We start from the raw sequence: 17801 nt of genomic DNA on the forward strand, positions 1-17801 counted from the left end.
CGTGGTGACAGTTTGTAGGGCCAATATGTTTCAAAATGCCATGTCCCTGAACTATGCTGTGCGGTAGGCACAGCACAGCCACAGCGAAAGCTAGAAGAGCGGCCTTTCAGAGCCTTTTCAAAAGACTCATTTGGTTAGTATACTGCAAGCACACTTGCTTGGTATTCGCTAGGGCATTATAATAAACTTTTGAGTAATAGGCTGACATTAGCTATGCTATTTTTCGTCATTCTTCTGAGAAGCGTGGTATCTGCTGAAGAGTTGCAAAGAATTTTGTGCCAATTGTCTATGCAGTGGCTGCGCAGGCCTGGCGAGGATATTTTCTTTGTTTTTGTTCATTTTTAGAGAGAGGCTCACAAAACTTTTCTGGTCTATTTTTGTTCGCGAACGTGTAAACCATGCTTCTCGGAAGAATGACAAAAAATAGCATAGCAAATGCCGGTCTATAATATCCCTAAGTTTATTATTATTGCACTAGTGGATACAAAGAAAGTATCCTTGCAGTAGTTACCCACTGAGTGTTTTGAAAAGGCTCTAAAAGGCCGCTCTTCTAGCTTTCGCTGCGACTATGCTGCGCCTATACCACGCAGGCCTGGCGTTTTTTTCTGTCTGTTGTGTATGCGCACCTTTATGCAGAATAATGTTTTGTGGAAAATTCGTGCACAAAGAGATGGATTATTTGAAATGTCATGATGTGAACTATACCAGCACCCGACTCATATTAGTAAGCTGCCGTGAACTCGAACAAAGATAGAAATGAGATTTCTGACATGTCCGACCCTGAGTCATACTCTCAACTGAGGTAGCGGTAATTAGGCATTCGGCTTACTTCAACCTCACCTCCAAGTGTCCTATTTCTTGCACTCAAGTTACTGAAGCACGATTTCTTGCTTCACCAGACAGTCATGCTGAAAAGAACTAGCTGTCAGTCACATTGTATACATAGATGTATATCACTCTAGCGGGCGCCATTCAGCGAGTAAGAAACAAAGACACCGGGATGTCTCATTTTCACACTTTATACAATGAAGGGCACAAATTAAGCAACCATACAGCCATGCTGATAAGAATGAAGCGGTCGGTGACGTGTTGTGCCAAACCAGGAAACGCATCCAATGGGAGGCAGCGAAGGAAGCTGGCTCTAATGGTGGCGATGGCGGAGCTTGAGCGCTCTGCTTTGATTTCTTTCCACCTCTTGTCCTCTCCTTTTCCCAAAATCACTCAAAATGCAGTGAGGCGACCACCGCTACTTAGACATGCCCATTGTCTATCCCTTTTTACATAATCATACCACCTTTCACCAACGCTAGCGGTGAAGAAAACTAGGTTTGGGAGATTAAAGCTCTTACTCGCATTAAGTGTACAAAATATGACAAACACATTGAATACATCTGCGGGGGACGGGCCTATAGCATTTTAGCTTATCATGCTCTAAACACCTAAACTGCTGCGCCAGTCACAGAGGCTTACAAAATGGCCGCGAACAAAGGCAGCGAAAGGAAGTTCGGATTTGAGGAAAAGTCAAAAGAGGCTTTGGGACCTTTATCGAAGGAGATTACAGGGCCTGACTTAAGAGGGTTTTTAGAAAGTCTTCGAAAAAGATTGACTCTGTGGGCGACCGCACGGAGGCCACAACGAAATTGAGAAAGTTAGAACACGATGCAATGTATTCACTCGTGTTATTGGTGAAGCATGCAAATAATGGGGGAACAAGACGTTTGTGCCATCTTTTCGAATACCGAAAGGGAATGCCACTGATTTCCATCAGCTATATATCGATTTTGAGACCAATGCCAGGCTCCTCTAAACACTGCGTTTCATAACGATGCGTCTCCCGCGACCCACTTGTTTATTTCAAACTGCACCGCGTAGCATAAGCGAGAGTGTGGCTCTAGCTGGCACGTACAGATTCTACATACATTACAAAGTACAAAGTACAGTACACAAAGTACCGTAGACACAAGTAAGAGGCAGGGTTGGCAAAAAGGCAAATTAATGCCTGACAAGGTGCCGTAACCCATCCCAGACTATAAAGCGCAAAAAACAGTAATGTACACATAATTTAAATGTTTTAACAAAGAAGCAGCCACATTTACAATTGTTTATAAGAACTTATAAAAAAACGTTAGATGAACATTTTATTAAGTACAGACCTGTCTGCAAGACTTGGTTTATAGCAAACAAAGCAAGGAATGTGTGAAGAAACCCAAATTTATCGAATAACAAACCAATTTATTAGAACTTAATAATGAAAATGTCAGGAATGTATACACTTCAAATATAAATACAACATCACGACCAACATCAAAAGCCTCTGGCGGATTCATGTTCAGAAAGGCGCCGGTGATTCAAGCTTGCAGCATGCAGAGCACGATGCCGATGGTGGTCGCTGCTGTTGGGACAGCAATTTTCGGTTTGTTTTACGTTTAGATCGCAAGCCCCAATTTTCCGTTCCCACTCCTCATCTGCACGACGCTATAACGCTCCGCGCTAGGACACTCGTGTTTATTTAGTGGTCTTTTTTGCCTTTTTTAGAAAAGATAAAATAGAAAAACAAAAGTATCGTCGAGACACTTCTAGGAAACTGTGGTGCAACACGGGTTTGCTGCATATTTTATGTTTAGTGGCACCTTAGGCTATCGAAATGTTAGTGACTGCTAGGGTATTTTCTTTGTTTTCGTTCATTGTTGGAGAAGGGCTCACAAAACTTATCTGGTCTATTTTTTTTCCCTGAACAAGTAAACTGGCATCAAAAACTCTGCATGCGTTATCATGGGTCAATATCTGAAGATCAATTATTATCAATTGTTATCAATTATTATCAATTATTATCAATACCTGAAAGTTCAACATTATTATAATGTGAAGTCATGCTTGTTCATTAAACAAACACTGGGCTGCAAGTACATATCGTCTTGTATTACGTTAAGTAGATTTCCTGTTTTATGTTCACTCATTTCTGATGCAGCAGGTGCACATTGAGTTCCTTTTTTTCGCAAACTGATTCTCATTGCATTGTCAGCGTAAACTGACACAATTATAAATTATTAAGCAAAGAATTCTATGAATTTTTTATAACAGTGGCAATGGCCCTGCATGGCATTTTTAGCCAAACATGGCTGTCGTAGCAGGAAAAAGAACCCACAACCATCTTCTATGAAAGTCGTTGCGATGCGACCGAACGTGCTGAAAGAACTTCGTAGTAGTTATGGTGTGCTGGACATTTTTTTTATATCTTACATAGTTAAATCGTACATGTAACATTATTTGTATTTGCGTTTTACAAAGGAAGAAAAACGAGGACGGTGAACAAATGAATCAAGGTCTCTTGTCATTATCGAAAAAACAGTCTAATTTTCATCGTTACATTAGTCTTAGATTTCCCAACAAGGCCCTGAAGGTAAACATTCTCGCTTCAAGGTGTAATATGTGGTGGCTGAATGCTAAGTTATTGTGAGAAAGCGTCCAAATAAATTTAGTCACATTATCAGGGATCGCTAGTTGCGGCGACACAGTGAAGTATGAAATAATTAGTAATGCAGGTTCTGTTTGTACATCCTATAAGGTTTGGACGCCCCGTTGAAGTCGTTTGTTCCCCGGTGCAGTTGTATTTACTTGAACTGCTGTTACTAGTATGCAATTGACTTTACTGTATGCGTTTCGATTGTCCTGTCTGTAACGTGTTTTGATTTCAATCAGCAGAGCGGCTTTACCGAGAGAAACATTTAAAATTGTACAAATTGTGACAGCATGTCTTGGTTTCGTAAACGATTCGCTTGATAAGCTACACATGCATAGCATGGGTAACATTTCAGCAAGTGTCATCGGTGCTCACACTAATGAATGTTTCCTTTTGTTTCATCTTCGCAGGTATCCATGAAGGCACGACAGTACGACCAATGGCATATTACCAAACTGAATCGTCATACCCGCGTTGAAAAGAGAGTATGGAATTGAGCGCTCCTCGACAACACTTTGCTCTTCATAGTGGTGTACTCTACGTCAATCACACAGCCCGAAGTCACGCACCAGCCTTCCCTGATACCGTTGCCTTGGGTGATTCTCCGTCAATATTCCTGCCCTTTGTGCCGTCCAGTGATGCGAATGCGTTTGCTTCAGCCACCGCGGTCGACGTAGAAGAGGACCAATCGTCGCCGTCACTGAGCTTCATCAGTCTCGAAGTCCACTTCACGCTACTGCTCGTCATCATGGTTACCAGCGTTGCTATCAATGGACTCGTCTTTGTACTCTTCTACCAGCGACCTTCGGTGCGCATGACTTCAAACAAGTTCGTCTTGAACATGGCAATCGTGTACCTCCTACAGACTTTCATCCTTCTGCCATTCGTTTTCGTGTCCATCGTGTTTCGAGAGTGGATATTCGGGGACGTTTGGTGCAAGCTGCATGGTGCCCTCTCCCTGTGCTTCACGCTAGCCAACGTTTTCTCCATTCTCCTCATAGCCGTAGACAGAAACTGCGCGGTCAACAGTCCGTTGCACTATTCGATGACCATCACGAAGAAACGGACAAGTGGCCTCATCGTATCAACGTGGCTCTTCGCCATTGTCATCGCATTGCCGCCGCTCTTCGGCGTCTCTGAGATTAAGTACCAGGAGAGCTGGGCCATGTGCACCGTAACCTGGCACGACGCAGGCTTTCTCACCGTAGCCTACTCCTGCGTACTCTGCGTGGTGGGCTTTTTGCTTCCTTTTGTTCGCATCACGTGGATATACGCTTCCATGTTCAAGGCGGCGCGCCGTAACAGCGCCTGCACTCGCCTAAACTTCACCGCCATCGGCAACGAGGTGAGCCAGCCAACGACAGTGCGACCGGAAGTCGGAAACCACCAGTCACCTTACTTGCAGAAGAAATTGGCTTGGTCTAAACGAACCTCTTCGCTTAGTCAAGCGTCTTCGATATTTGGTGACAAGTGGAAAGCCGTACGAACTGGAGTCCTGGTGGTGGTGTCGTTTACCACGTGCTTCCTTCCCTTCTTTTCCATGACTCTGGTGGAACCACACGCCCATACACGCAAGACGGCGCTTTATAACTTGCCTGCCATCGCCATGTTGCTCCTCTTCTGCTCCTCACTCATAAATCCGTACCTTTACGTCATAAGAAACAAGGCTATGCGCAAACATGTGCGCAAGATGTTCACCCGGCTGACGCGTAAGCCGAGTTTCTTCTCTCCGCGGGGCTACCATTTCAGTCACCAAGACCCACCGCATGAGAGAAAGTTCTCTGACGACTTGAAGTTGTCTGGTATCCCTGTTTCTTTGCGCCACGAAGAGAGCGTCGACTACCGAACGCCCTTCGTGACGCATTCACTGTGTCAGAGTGAATCGGGCGACTGGAAGATTGTCACGGTCACCACTGACACGAGGCGTTCGTCTTTCCGCAAGTCATTCGCCGCCGTGCAACACCCACTCTTTGCGGAGAACACGACGGAGGAGCCGAGGCTATGGCAGCAGGAGCACTCGCGTTACAAGGGTAGAACCACACGCAGCCTGCGTGTAGCTGCCATGAGGAGCGGGCTCAACAGACGGGCGTCCTTCGACGGCAAGTTTACGCCGGCACGGTTTCCCAAAGTGCTCGATCGAAACTCGCAAGCTAGTGCGGTGAAGCCAACCGCGAATGCCGGAGGGGATCGCAGCATGTCTTTTCGCATGCGCGGCCGCTTCGCAAACCGGGACGAGTCGCTTGAAACGTACGACAGGTTTCGCAACAGCAACTTTTCCAAAGATGTCTGGACCCGTCAAGACATTGACTCTTACCAGAACGGCCAGCTGAGGAACTTCGTACGTGAGCCGCACAGCAGCGTGTCATTTGTCCGTGATGGTGAAACCTACGACAGATGCCCCGCAGTCGACAGCGTCGTGCAAGTTCACAGTTACGGAAACTTGTCGGCTGACGTCTCGTCCCCAGTGGCCTCGTGCAGTCGCCGACCAGTTCTCAAACGAGGACGGTCATTCGCCTTCGATGAACACGAAATGAGCGTGACGTTTTCGCCACAAAGGATTTCTTGCTCAGGAGGACTCAGGAAGTCTCACTTTGCTTTGGCGAGGCACTCTGCGAGGCACACCTCTACCGATACTACGACGAGCACGCTTGAGTCGCTGACATCCACGGAGTCGTCGCAAGAGGGTCCCGTCAACGCGCCATCTTCACAGTGTGTGCCGTACTACGAATCACCTTTGCACTTTGCGCAACATTACTGTCAGTATGAACATGCCAGCTGGAACAGTGACGCTTCCGTATCTTCACTTCGTTCATTGATCGCTTCGAAGTGGAACCAACACAGCCACTTGCCATCTCAGTGCCACGATCGGAGGGATTCTGGCTTCGAGGACGCCATAATGGGAAGGACTGAATTGTGCGACACCATTGTGAATGAATCTGGATCTATTAAGGCTGTAAAGTTTTTAGAACAAGCGTAGCTACCGAACTGTCGATTCCCAAAATTGAACATTGAATGATGTATATTCGGGTGAATGCTTGTTTTTCGCTCAAGAAACTCCAGATGCTGAATTTACCACAAAGACATTAGTGTCACAAATTTTTGAAGGACAGGTCGATTGTGCCCTCTGCGAAGGTGTTTCACACTATGAACCAAGAAAATATCAGTGCAGATGATGCGTTCGACAATATAGTGCTTTCTTGTGGTTGTGTTTTCGAAACATCATGCTGGTCTGATCCCACAGGGCATAAATTAAAATGATTGCAGTATAGAACCATGTTTGAGCATGCTTAATTCTTAGTAGCAGCGTAGTGCTCTCCGAGGCGAATATAGTGGCATTGACTTTGCATTTTCGGCCATATATACCGCATTTTGCTGATGGTAAGAAAAGCGTGTTTATAAGCAACATGTGATAACATAAAAATTGCTTTTTGTATGTTTTGTGCGGCACGCTTAGGAACGCTGCTTTGTCCTTCAAGATAACAGTTTAAAAACCTGCTGCTCCACAAATCACAAGCACGGAGATATTAGTGAGACAGTGCTTACCGTTTCATTATCGCATTTTCGTAGATCGCCTGGAAGGTTACTGAATGCTTAAAATCAGTGAACACGTGCTACGTGCACTCTAAATGCGAAGGCATACCTTGTGGGGCCAACTACACATCGAGGGAAACTTGAGAAACTTTAGGGCAATAATTTTTATAAGCGCTTGCTCCTAACAAGCAACGCTTCGATCGCCTCTATAAGCACTACGTCACTTGTTGCTCTTCATTATTAGTCACCATTGAAAATAGCTAAACTACCAGTCAAGGGTGCACCACTTAAAATTTATTTCTCTGTCCTCATCTCATTGCCTCGCGTAAAACGTATTTTTCATTAAAGGTTGCTTGTTACTGAAACATTCATGCACTCATGTTAACCAACGATATATTTGAGTGCAGCCTTGTTTTGCACCAAAAATTACATTCATGCGGAACAATTAAATAAAACAAATATTTTAGGAAAAACCACTATTCTACCTCACATTCTACTTTAATTTTTTTCTGTGATCAAACATATTCACAAAATAATAGACCTGACAGCCAGAAAATTTATTGCCGTGCAAAAGTCGACTACTTTAAGAAACAATAACGGTGCTAATAGTATACAATGCAGATTCGAAGGTTTCCCCCCTTTTCAGCTAAGAAAATGCAATGTAGTTGTATCCATAAGTCAGCATGTATATTTAAAATCCAGTAAAAATAAGCAGTGAAAATTGTACAGTGAACTAAATTAAACTCAAACATGGAAGCATGGTCACATGTGTCAATGCATTTCCACCAATCCTGCACCTAAATATATACAAAGTTCACCTCAGCGGGGATATTATTGCCAGTTGACCTGCACTTGTACGCCATTTATTCGCGTTCCTAGTTTTGAATATTACATTTCATAGTGCATTTATAACTGGGAAACTACACAATGCGTGCTCCACGCTTCACGTTTTAGATATAGTTAGGGCATTCTCAGCCGACTCATGTTTCGCTTCTGCGAGTGTACAGGAAGCAGTATAGTGAATTCAATGTGCTCTGAAAGGATATATTATTTCGGTGTATTTACTAATGCACTCCCTTGCTTTTACAATATCTGTCATTTTTGATACTGCACTTACGTTGTGTTTTGTTGAAAAGTTATAAAAATAATATGTTTGCACAAAGTTCATGCTTTCATCTGCCTCTTTCGTCATAAAACCAACATACATTTGTTATTATATGTTTAGGCAAATAATATTTTACGCCAGAGTGAAAGGTCAGTGCTTGAGCCACTTTAATCACATTTATTTTACACAAAAGTGTTTTAGTAACCCAGAAATTGAGATAAGTGTATGGCACAGTTTGCGTCGTCAGCGTGAAATTTTAGAACAAGATCACGATGACGTAGTAAGCCCTCAATACAACTACTAGTACTCATACTACTCATGACAGAAAACAACACTGTAGATGAGGTCAGTACTAGCCTCCTTAAAACTAACACGCCGACGATGACAGGGCACATTTGACAAGAATAGCTCCTCCTATCGAAACATCAACCAGCCTGTCTGAGGCACTTCCACTGTTCATTCTGCTCATCGCAGTTTTTCACCTCTTTTTATACAAGGCTATGTTATGCCACTAATGTCTTGAAATCTGCCTGAATACACAGTCGAACTACGTCCGGCATGGCTGCAGCTAAATTCTAAACATTTCTATCAATAAAAAGAACTTTGTCACTTTACTCACTGGAACGACGGAAGTTCAGCTTTCACTACACCATGCTCCACAGCACCCGCCACATAGCAGTAAAAGGCAGGCATGGCGACTACTACGTCACAAGACCCTTCATAGAGCAGGGTGGTTTAATCGCCCTAACATCACGATAGAACGTGCTTTTCGTTCAAACTAATTATTCCCTTGACACAAAAGAAACAATACCAGGTTTCTGGATTGTTACACCGACAGTCTACGTCGACACATTATTTCCCTTGGATTTCCGTTATAGTTGGAGTTATGACTCTTTAGTACGTCAGTATTGTTAAAGAACGCACCTGTCATCTGTGATTCGGGCTTTCGAAGTGATCCCATTTGCTTAGTTTATTCCTCAATAATAGCGCATTCTATCCTGCGCACCCTCCACCCCACCTCCTTATTTAGCATCGAAATAATATTGTTTAGGGTTCGACCTATCAAAGCTATGATCTGATGTTAGGGACGACATACCGAATGTCTCCAGGAATTTCGACCATTGGGTGTTCAGTAACGTGCACATAATTCGCGCATCTAGCCTTTCGCCTCTATCAAAATGTGGCCATTGAGGCCGGGATCAAACCCACGACCTTCGATTGAGCAACCGAGCGCCGTAAGCGCTAAATCACCAAGGCGGATTATACACTATCGTCAGTAACGCCACAAAATGACTCATATTGAAACATGCCACCAACAAGAAGTTACAATCCACTCTAACTGAAACGTTTTCAATTGGCGTATACATGTGGCCATCATTATTATTGTTCGCTTAATGCACGTGGAGCCCGTCGTGAACAGCACTCAGCAAGTACGGCTTCTTGTCAGTCGAGCAGGCTTCCAGGTCATCCTGCTCTATGTGCAATACAGCGATGCCCAGGAGATGCTTCTTTTTCACCAGTTCAGTCTGCGGCGAAAAAAATTGCATAACGCAGGGAATGCTGAGTTGCGGCTATATAGGTACGAGCGCTCAGTGCAGAATGTTGAGATGCAAAACGTATAGACAGGAGGTGCGAGTCTTGACTTCTATGCATTTGTTTCCCAAGATCGTGTTAATCTCTTGAACACAGCACGAAACACAGGAATCGAGTGACCCATAGGTCACGTGAAACCTTACAGGCATAAAAACAGTGCATTAACAGACCGCAGCAAGCGGTAAGAATAAGGCAGTATTGCTTCATTGTTTTCGGCCATATTAAACGTGGACGCTTCATTGCACCGTATTTCTAGGATGCACCAGTGGGGATAAATTAGGAGCGGTACTCTTTACTTGTTCGTTATGGGGCGCTCCACTTCAGTGAATTCTGATTGTACAAAAAGCGAAGGGACCAGAATTAGTGGTGAACATCGGCTTCTATATCTATTCATTAGGTGCAGGCTGAAACGGGTTGTCAATACCATTCCAAGCCTACATACAAGTAAAACAGGTTTATGGCCTGTTGCGTCTGATGAACTTCGAACTAAAATCAGCGCGGATGTTTTGACTCATTCACAAAACATTCTACGCTTACTCACATCCAAGTCTGCCGAATTATTTCTGCTACCTAGCGTTTTTGGCAGGCCACTACACTTTGTACGCATCCTTAATAACCACGCCTAGATAAAGGACTGGGCAGATAATACATTACCCAACTGAAGTTTTCACTAGATTGTCCAACGTAAAAATTCACGCGGTACATCTGTTCACCCAAGAAACAAGAAAGCTCTAAAATCAGCGAAATATATGTGTACCGGTACTGTTTTAGCTTTTTCTGGTGGGGACAGATTTCGTGGCAAGCAAGAAGGGCTGAATGGTCCAGGCAAAAAAGCCAGGTCCTCGCAATGTTCAGACGCGTGCGTAATCTTCATTTCCCATTCATCTCTACTGAGTGGTTTGATGAGTTTGGTAATAATGAGAGCAACAGGTGTGCTTCACGCTTTTTGCTCTTATGCTACCTGAGTGCTCGTCTAAGCTTCCCAAACATGCCTGTGCCTTTGAAATTTATTTTATTACCACTTTATTTTCCGACCAGTACTTACCTATTTCGTAAAAAAAGCTAAAGCGAAATAAAAATTAAGTGTGTGCCAAACGTGGTGATGCCACTCAGCAAATATCAAAATGTGGCACTGAGAAACTGACTTGATATATTTTTTTTCTCATATACCAAATGATTTAGAAGGTTGTGAGTTTGAATTGCACCAACAGAAACAGTGCTTCTTTTGGTCCACTTCAATTTCAAACCTACGTCGCAATTACTACTTGTTCGTGTGCTTGCACTGTTGTGTCTATTTGGTGGTGTCTGACAAAGAAACAAGCACCTCACGACAATCTTCTTGCCTTCATTGTTTCTCACGTAGCGTTAACATTGACAGCCCCACGGCTCCCTTGAAAGAACCTTTATTGTTTAATTGTTCTTTCCAAAGAAGGTGTTTTCTTCAAACTTACCTTAAAAAAAACTGACAAATATCCACGAATCTGTTAAAAAAACTAAACCTAATGTAAATTTATGTGTCTCGCGAGGTACGAGTGGATTTAATTGAGCCATTCATCAGAAAGAAGGCTTCTGGTGTTTGTACATATTCATATCTCAGTGCCACAATATTTAAGCACTCAACGCACGTAGCTCTCAGCTAACGTCATCATTAGCAGTTCTAATGCACTGAGTGAGTAAACCACATGTCTAAGAAAAATGAAGTGTGCGTCCATGCTTAGAAAGACACGCACCTTGAAGGTGACAGAAGTGGGGCTCTCGAAGCCAATCCATTCCTTATTGTTGTTGAAGGCTATCTCACATTTCGTTAGGCTCTCCAACTGTATCATCCAAGAACTCTTCTCTTGACAAAGCTACGTGAATAGAGAAAAAAAACACAAAATGGGTGCCCTTTTAGGAACCGTTTATATCTTGTTGTGAATAGTAATTAGGCTACGCCCAATGTACTGGCAGCTGTGGTAAGAAGGGGCTGACTGTCGTTCACAGCGATTTGATATTGATATGTGGGGTTTAGCGTCTCAAAACCGCCATATGATTACGAGAGACGCCGTAGTGGAGGGCTCTAGAAATTTCGACCACCTGGGGTTCTTTAACGTGCACCCAAATCTGAGCCCACGGGCCTACAACATTTCCGCCTCCATCGGAAATGCAGCCGCCGCAGCCGGAATTCGATCCCGCGACCTGCGGGTTGGCAGCCGAGTACCTTGGCCACTAGACCGCCGCGGCGGGGCGTCGCTCACAACGAGGTTAAAGACGATGCGAGAAACTAGTTTCGATCTGGCGGCCACATAAAAGCATTCCTAGGAACTGCAACCGCGTCCGGGATTCAATCCCGCAATCTTTGTATCACCAATCAAACACCCGTACCGAATAGGCCATCGTGGCGGGTACCGAGCATTATTCCACTGCACAGTCGACTTTCGTATTTGGGGAGATCTATCAAGAGTATCAGGCTCGTGCTGCCGTCGTTGATAAATTCAGCGTTCTTTAAGTGATACAGTTTAAAAACGCGATTCTCGGGGAATGCCGAGACAACTACCACCCTCCCGAATGCGACGTCCATGATTATGCGAATCCGACAACAATAATATCCGAAAGGCATGGATGCTGTTTTGTTACGAACTAACTGCTCTCCCTTATAAACAAGCGTACTTTGTAGAGTGAAAAGCGCTCCACCGGTTTGGTCAGGTCGACACGGTCCCCGACGCCCGTTTTGCTCGCATCTTCGAAAACGTACTTCTTGCCAATCGTCGACACGGTTGGCACTACGCTGGTACTCAGAAATGGAGCCGCCGTTAGGATACGGTTCAGGACATCCACCTAAAAGAATAAAACAGATCGAAAGCACTACCTTGGCGACATTCGCCTTACGCGCGTAAGTACGGCCCTATAGGTTTACAGGCAACGCAAACCATGCCGTCATCGAACAGTCATTCTACAATACTTCTGTATTACGAGTTCGGGGCAGTGAAATTTCTGTTACACCAGTTGCTGCTTCATCCAGCACTGACGTATCCAAGGGTGTGACACATTAAATCGGCCTTAATGCAGAACAACACGCAAGCATATCAAGCTTTTAAAAATGTCACAATCTGTGAATCCCGTAAGCGTGATAGCAACAGGAAGCACGATTGCGTGTGGCCTGGACGTTCGTAACACAGGGAAATCAAATCCAATAACATATAAGATAAGAATATATTAATCACTACAGGGTAAATTAAAGTTTGCTCAATTGCAAAACAAATAGGGATCACTTCTCTAAAGAAGAAAAATAGTAAGTATACTTGAATCAGAAATCATTTTCTCAAAGAATGTAGCTGGTGCCTCCATCAAGGCAAGTTCGGACACGCACATCTGAAAGATATGGGGAAACTCTTGAGCGAGTTAATTACGCACCAAGTTTTTGTCGACAACGTCCATGATGCCACCGTTGTCGTACATGCAGGGAGGAAAAGCTCGTCCTGCTACGGCAAAGTTGTGCGTACTGACCACAATGGTATCCACGTATCTGCCGCAAAGAAGAATGAAACACGGATGTTAGAAATATATGCACTTCAGCGCTTTCATTGCACCGAGCAGGTTTATTACTGAGCCGATAATTTGTGGAGCTATGAGTCGCGCCATAATGCGGCCACTGTTACGCGGGTGCATAGCTCTAATCTGCATAACAATATGACGTGACGTTTTGGTATTGCACATATCGCGATGCCCGTTTATAAGAGCGAGGCTCTTGAAGCTCGTGTTAAAACGTCGGGTGTCCACACAGACCTCCCCCGTGGCGTTGCGTATGATTCGCCGTTGTTTATCAGCCACGCCCACGATGGAGACAGTCTACGCAGCCGCCGCGCGAAATTTGGCCCCCACGCCAGTCGAGTATATACGAGCGACGAAATTCCTGACCTTTTTTTCTTGAGTGCCCGAGTCAGCTTTGCGCCTTAGTTCTGGTGCCGGAGCTTGGACACTATTGTAGGATCTTTGACAGTCTCTGATTAGTCTCTACATTTTACGCCAATGAAACACCTAGCGTCAGTCAAGAAGGCCACGTCCAGCTCCTTATATCAACTGGTTTCGCTGTTTTTTTTTTAATTTTACACGGCTACTGTGAGCTTCCGCATATGTTGTACTTGTAGCACTTTATACTAGGGACCTAGCCTAATCTAACCTAGCCTAGCCGAACCTAACCTAACTACCTACAAGTTTTAAATAGGTCATGCAACACGTGACCACATCAGCTGTCGGGCATTTCTGTTACTGTGTTTTTCTTTGTATGCAATGTTTCCTGCGATGACAATTGTATACCTTGACTAAGTGAAGCACGCGTACGACAGAAGCACGGGCGCGTAAAATATCAACAATGTCTATAAGAATTTAGGCTTGTGCTTATGCGAGGGAGATGCCCAAGTCACAGTACTGTGAGGTCAAAACTGTAAAGTGACGTGGCGACAGGTTTCCACCGCCATACCTCTTAGCCAAGCAAACAAAAACGAAAGTCAAGTAAAGTTTAAAAAGTGAGATCGAAGTAGCAGTTGTTATGAGTTGATAGGGCAACATCTCTATTCATATATTGTTTCAAGCACTTGAAACAGCAGGCTTTGAGTTGTCGAAAAGTCCGAGCACGAGTTGCAATACTCCAAAATAAACGTGAGGGACGGGCTTACACGTATGCAATAGATGTAGTGGCATTCAATAAGCAAGAAATCTCTATAGGCGACCCCTTACGAACACTACGAAAGTAATATATTAAAATAGTTGATAAAGAAACGGTATATTCAAAAAGATGCTATCGCAATAGCAATAAATGTGAAACCCATCAAAAAGTGAAGTGTGACAAAATGACACTTTTGCATTCGGGCAAATCCTATTCGGCAAGCTGAACAAAGCACGAACAGTCTCTCTTAAAATGCACAACAACGACATGAACTACTCAACAAACCAGTGTAAAAATGCACCCCATAAGTTTTCCAGCGCTTCAATTTAAAATGAAAAACCTCACAAAAAACATGCCAGTTCTACTTTTCTACGTCATGGATTAATCGAGAACAGCTTGTCCTTTCGTAAATGATGTGGTATGAATTATTATTATTATTATTATTATTATTATTATTATTATTATTATTATTATTATTATTATTATTATTATTATTATTATTATTATTATTATTATTATTATTATTATTATTATTATTATTATTATTATTATTATTATTGAAACCACTGTATAAAACATGAAGCGGGATGGTCAAAACCTAGGAGAGCCGCAAGACACATTGGTAATTGTTACATTGCAAAAGTATGGCTCACAGATACCTGAACGCAACCAAGTGAGAATTTTTTGGGGGGATTTCTGTGAAGGGGAAAAGTGAACATTTACCCAAGAAAAAAGAATTGGAAGAAAAATTAAAATTTACGCTGCCAGACAGACCATAAGGGACACTGTGTATGTCACAACAAAATAATCACTGTAGTTCAAGAAAATACTAAGCCGTAATTGGCGTAGTGGTTGCGGTATAGTTGGCTGTAAAACCTATAAGGTCACATCCCAGCCGCGGCGGTAGTCGCATTTTCATGGAGGCGGGATGCTACAGCCCGCATACTCCGCGAAGTTGCTGATGGTTAAAGGAGGCACCAAATGGTCTAAATTTCCGGAGCTGCACTCTGGCGGGCATCATATTCTTACCACGGTTTGGTCACGTAAAAACTCTATGTTATTATTAATCTGACGACGCATATCAGTGCTCACCTAATTAGCACACGCGCTCTCCAATAACTTCAATCAGTTTTAACTCACTTGTTCATATTAGCGAAATCATAGGTATCCAGGTATGCTGGTAGTATGTGGGCGATAATCTTGTAGTTAGCGCCAGGGAGGTAGGTACGCAGATTCTGGAAAAGATTTAGAAGGACACAATGTGCGGGGACAAAGACACTACTGCAAATAACACATTAGGATCATTCGGGCACTGTGATGAGGGTTTTAAAAATAAGGCTGATCATCCACTCAACTGTAATAATTTTATTGTAATAATCAATCAAGAAACGTTTTCCGTTATACTGATGAAAAACGCAATGACAGATAATTTTATCAAGGTTCCCTGCAGTCATGATTAGCGCGCTTCGTGCCACATTTATATACTGTCAATCCTATAAGTATAAATGCTTTGGAAACATCACGGAAAATAAAGCCAATGCAAACCGTTGTACTCTAGTAAATTAAATGTGAAAGGTTGGTTATTATAAGTATTTCTGAAAATTGAAACTCGTTAAACATTTTGGAGGATACCTAACAGTGTTTACCAAACCACGTGTGAAGGCAGTACATGAGTGGCACCTCGCGGGTATTCCAACTAAATGCGAGTTTTTGACACAGAGGACTCTGTATATGAAACGTCCACCACAAACTGCTCAGCTCATGAATGTCGCTACGTAGTACAGATAAAAGGTGTCATACACATATTCAACTGTGTTATGCATGCAGCCGTCATACTTATCTAAAGTAACTTGCACCGTAAAATCAAATGTTGACTTATAGACGCAGACACGTGTTTCTTCCTATAAATTCTTTTGTGGAGATAATTATTGCAATTTAGAAGTCTAATATTATCACGCGAGAATACTACACATTGAAACTGGTGCTTGCATGGCGCTTTCGCCACTCACCTCGTAAAGCATTATCTCTTGCTTTGTTTCGGGGGAGTTCCACATGAAGGCCGCTCCGTCAAACGGGGCATACGTTGAGCTCAAGGACTCAACTATCTGCTTGATGCGAGGATCAGTCGTGTTCGTGAATCCGGGTGCCGGCATGAAACGCAGACCACAGAGTACCTTCATCTTCGTCGCTTCCTTCAGCATAAGCCAGTCGTTAATGCCCTCCGCTGATCGAGCGGCGCCGCAAAAAAAAAAAAAACAATCAAACCAGTTGTTAAGTGACTGTTACAAGTGTGTCAAATAATAAGCACATATGTTAGAGACGTCCTAAAGTTTCAGTAGGCAAAAAGCACACAGAAAATTCTTGTTGCGTTACAGGTGCCGTAAAGGCAGTCTGAATAATCAAGACCTACGCGAACTACCTGCATGGTGGCATATAAATTTTTTCTGTCTACACTGCTCCCTCCAACGACCAAGTCGGCATACAGCCGAAGACTAAGAACCAATTGCTGCCGTTTCTCGCAATAAGTTTGCAGAAGGGTTGGTTACGATAGTTAGATCAGTGGGCTTGTCATTTGAGATAACTTGTCTTATTATGTGCAACTATAAAAGAGGCACCGACCTACAGAGCTCGCTAAATGCGCTAGTACATGCATATAAAGCACTACACATTTACCATGCTTTCTTAATAAACAACACAAACAATGCTTTCCTCGCCTATGATGTCCCAAGGCTCAGGCTAACCAAGGGCGTGATGGAAAGCCTCATTATTCGCACTCTGAACAAGGGGGTGATAACTGATGTTTCGATTTGTGCTACAACTAAACAACTCGTCTTCACAACTATTTGATTGAGGGGAGCTTCTATAGTCCAGGGCGAATATAGATAAATTAAACTATATCGCCTTTTAAATATATCTCATTGCCAGCGCATCACCTCCGTCTTGTGGCTTGGGGGCTCTCAAAGTGGTAGATGCATCACAGATGGGGAATTTTTTCAGTTCACTACTCCACGCCACAAAGAGCGTGCAAAAAACACGTTTGCGAACTTACCTCTCTTTCACTGTCAACGCCAGTGGAGGCACATGTGGCTCATACGGTGTGCCTATTTTCGTCACTGAATGCAGGAGGGCCAATACTGCGTTCTCGTGGCATGCTTGTTTCTTTTGTGCTTAGTTTTTTTTTATTCCAAAGTGAAGTATTCTGCTTAAGTGAGATTTCGCGGAGAGTAATGAGCCGCGTAAACCTTCGAATACCCGTGCAGATATAAAAGGTCGTGGAAGCTCCCTAATCGTATTGTTATAACAAGAGAACACGGAAAGTTTATTTTGCTTAGGCGGTTATTACAGATAGATGTGGCTAAGGGATGTTGCCGAGACGCCACGTTAGTGGCAACGTATTGCCACTTGGCCGCTAGTTACGGCGAGCGCAAGCGATGGCTGCCCGCGAAAATGGAAGACGATGTTCTGGG

The 17801-nt window shown here is 43.5% G+C and overlaps 2 protein-coding genes across 2 annotated transcripts; one reads left to right on the forward strand and one right to left on the reverse strand.

Moving 5' to 3' along the window:
- Positions 1 to 3886: 3886 nt before the first annotated feature.
- Positions 3887 to 7991, forward strand: LOC142803166 (uncharacterized). Its single transcript, XM_075888264.1, has one exon. It carries the CDS (start codon positions 3948 to 3950, stop codon positions 6435 to 6437), a length of 2490 nt encoding a protein of 829 aa, XP_075744379.1. The 5' UTR covers positions 3887 to 3947; the 3' UTR covers positions 6438 to 7991.
- Positions 7992 to 9487: 1496 nt separating this feature from the next.
- Positions 9488 to 16514, reverse strand: LOC142802810 (putative chitinase 10). The gene is made up of 6 exons (XM_075887857.1): positions 16344 to 16514; positions 15475 to 15569; positions 13083 to 13194; positions 12339 to 12506; positions 11420 to 11539; positions 9488 to 9622 (listed from the first exon to the last, which is right to left on the reverse strand). Exons 1-6 carry the CDS (start codon positions 16512 to 16514, stop codon positions 9488 to 9490), a joined length of 801 nt encoding a protein of 266 aa, XP_075743972.1.
- Between the last annotated feature and the right edge of the window lie 1287 nt (positions 16515 to 17801).

Source organism: Rhipicephalus microplus, chromosome 3, assembly GCF_043290135.1.
Source record: "Rhipicephalus microplus isolate Deutch F79 chromosome 3, USDA_Rmic, whole genome shotgun sequence".
NCBI lineage: Eukaryota > Metazoa > Arthropoda > Arachnida > Ixodida > Ixodidae > Rhipicephalus > Rhipicephalus microplus.

What these genes read in the sequence shown, in the direction of transcription:
- LOC142802810 (XM_075887857.1), bottom strand. Translation starts at nt 16,514, where the DNA reads ATGAAGGTACTCTGTGGTCTGCGTTTCATGCCGGCACCCGGATTCACG. An exon ending in ACGTTGTCGACAAAAACTTG is followed by an intron (nt 12,507 to 13,082) that starts GTGCGTAATTAA and finishes TTATTCTTTTAG; the next exon opens with GTGGATGTCCTGAACCGTAT. An exon ending in AGCGCTTTTCACTCTACAAA is followed by an intron (nt 11,540 to 12,338) that starts GTACGCTTGTTT and finishes CTATTCACGTAG; the next exon opens with CTTTGTCAAGAGAAGAGTTC.
- LOC142803166 (XM_075888264.1), top strand. Translation starts at nt 3,948, where the DNA reads ATGGAATTGAGCGCTCCTCGACAACACTTTGCTCTTCATAGTGGTGTA.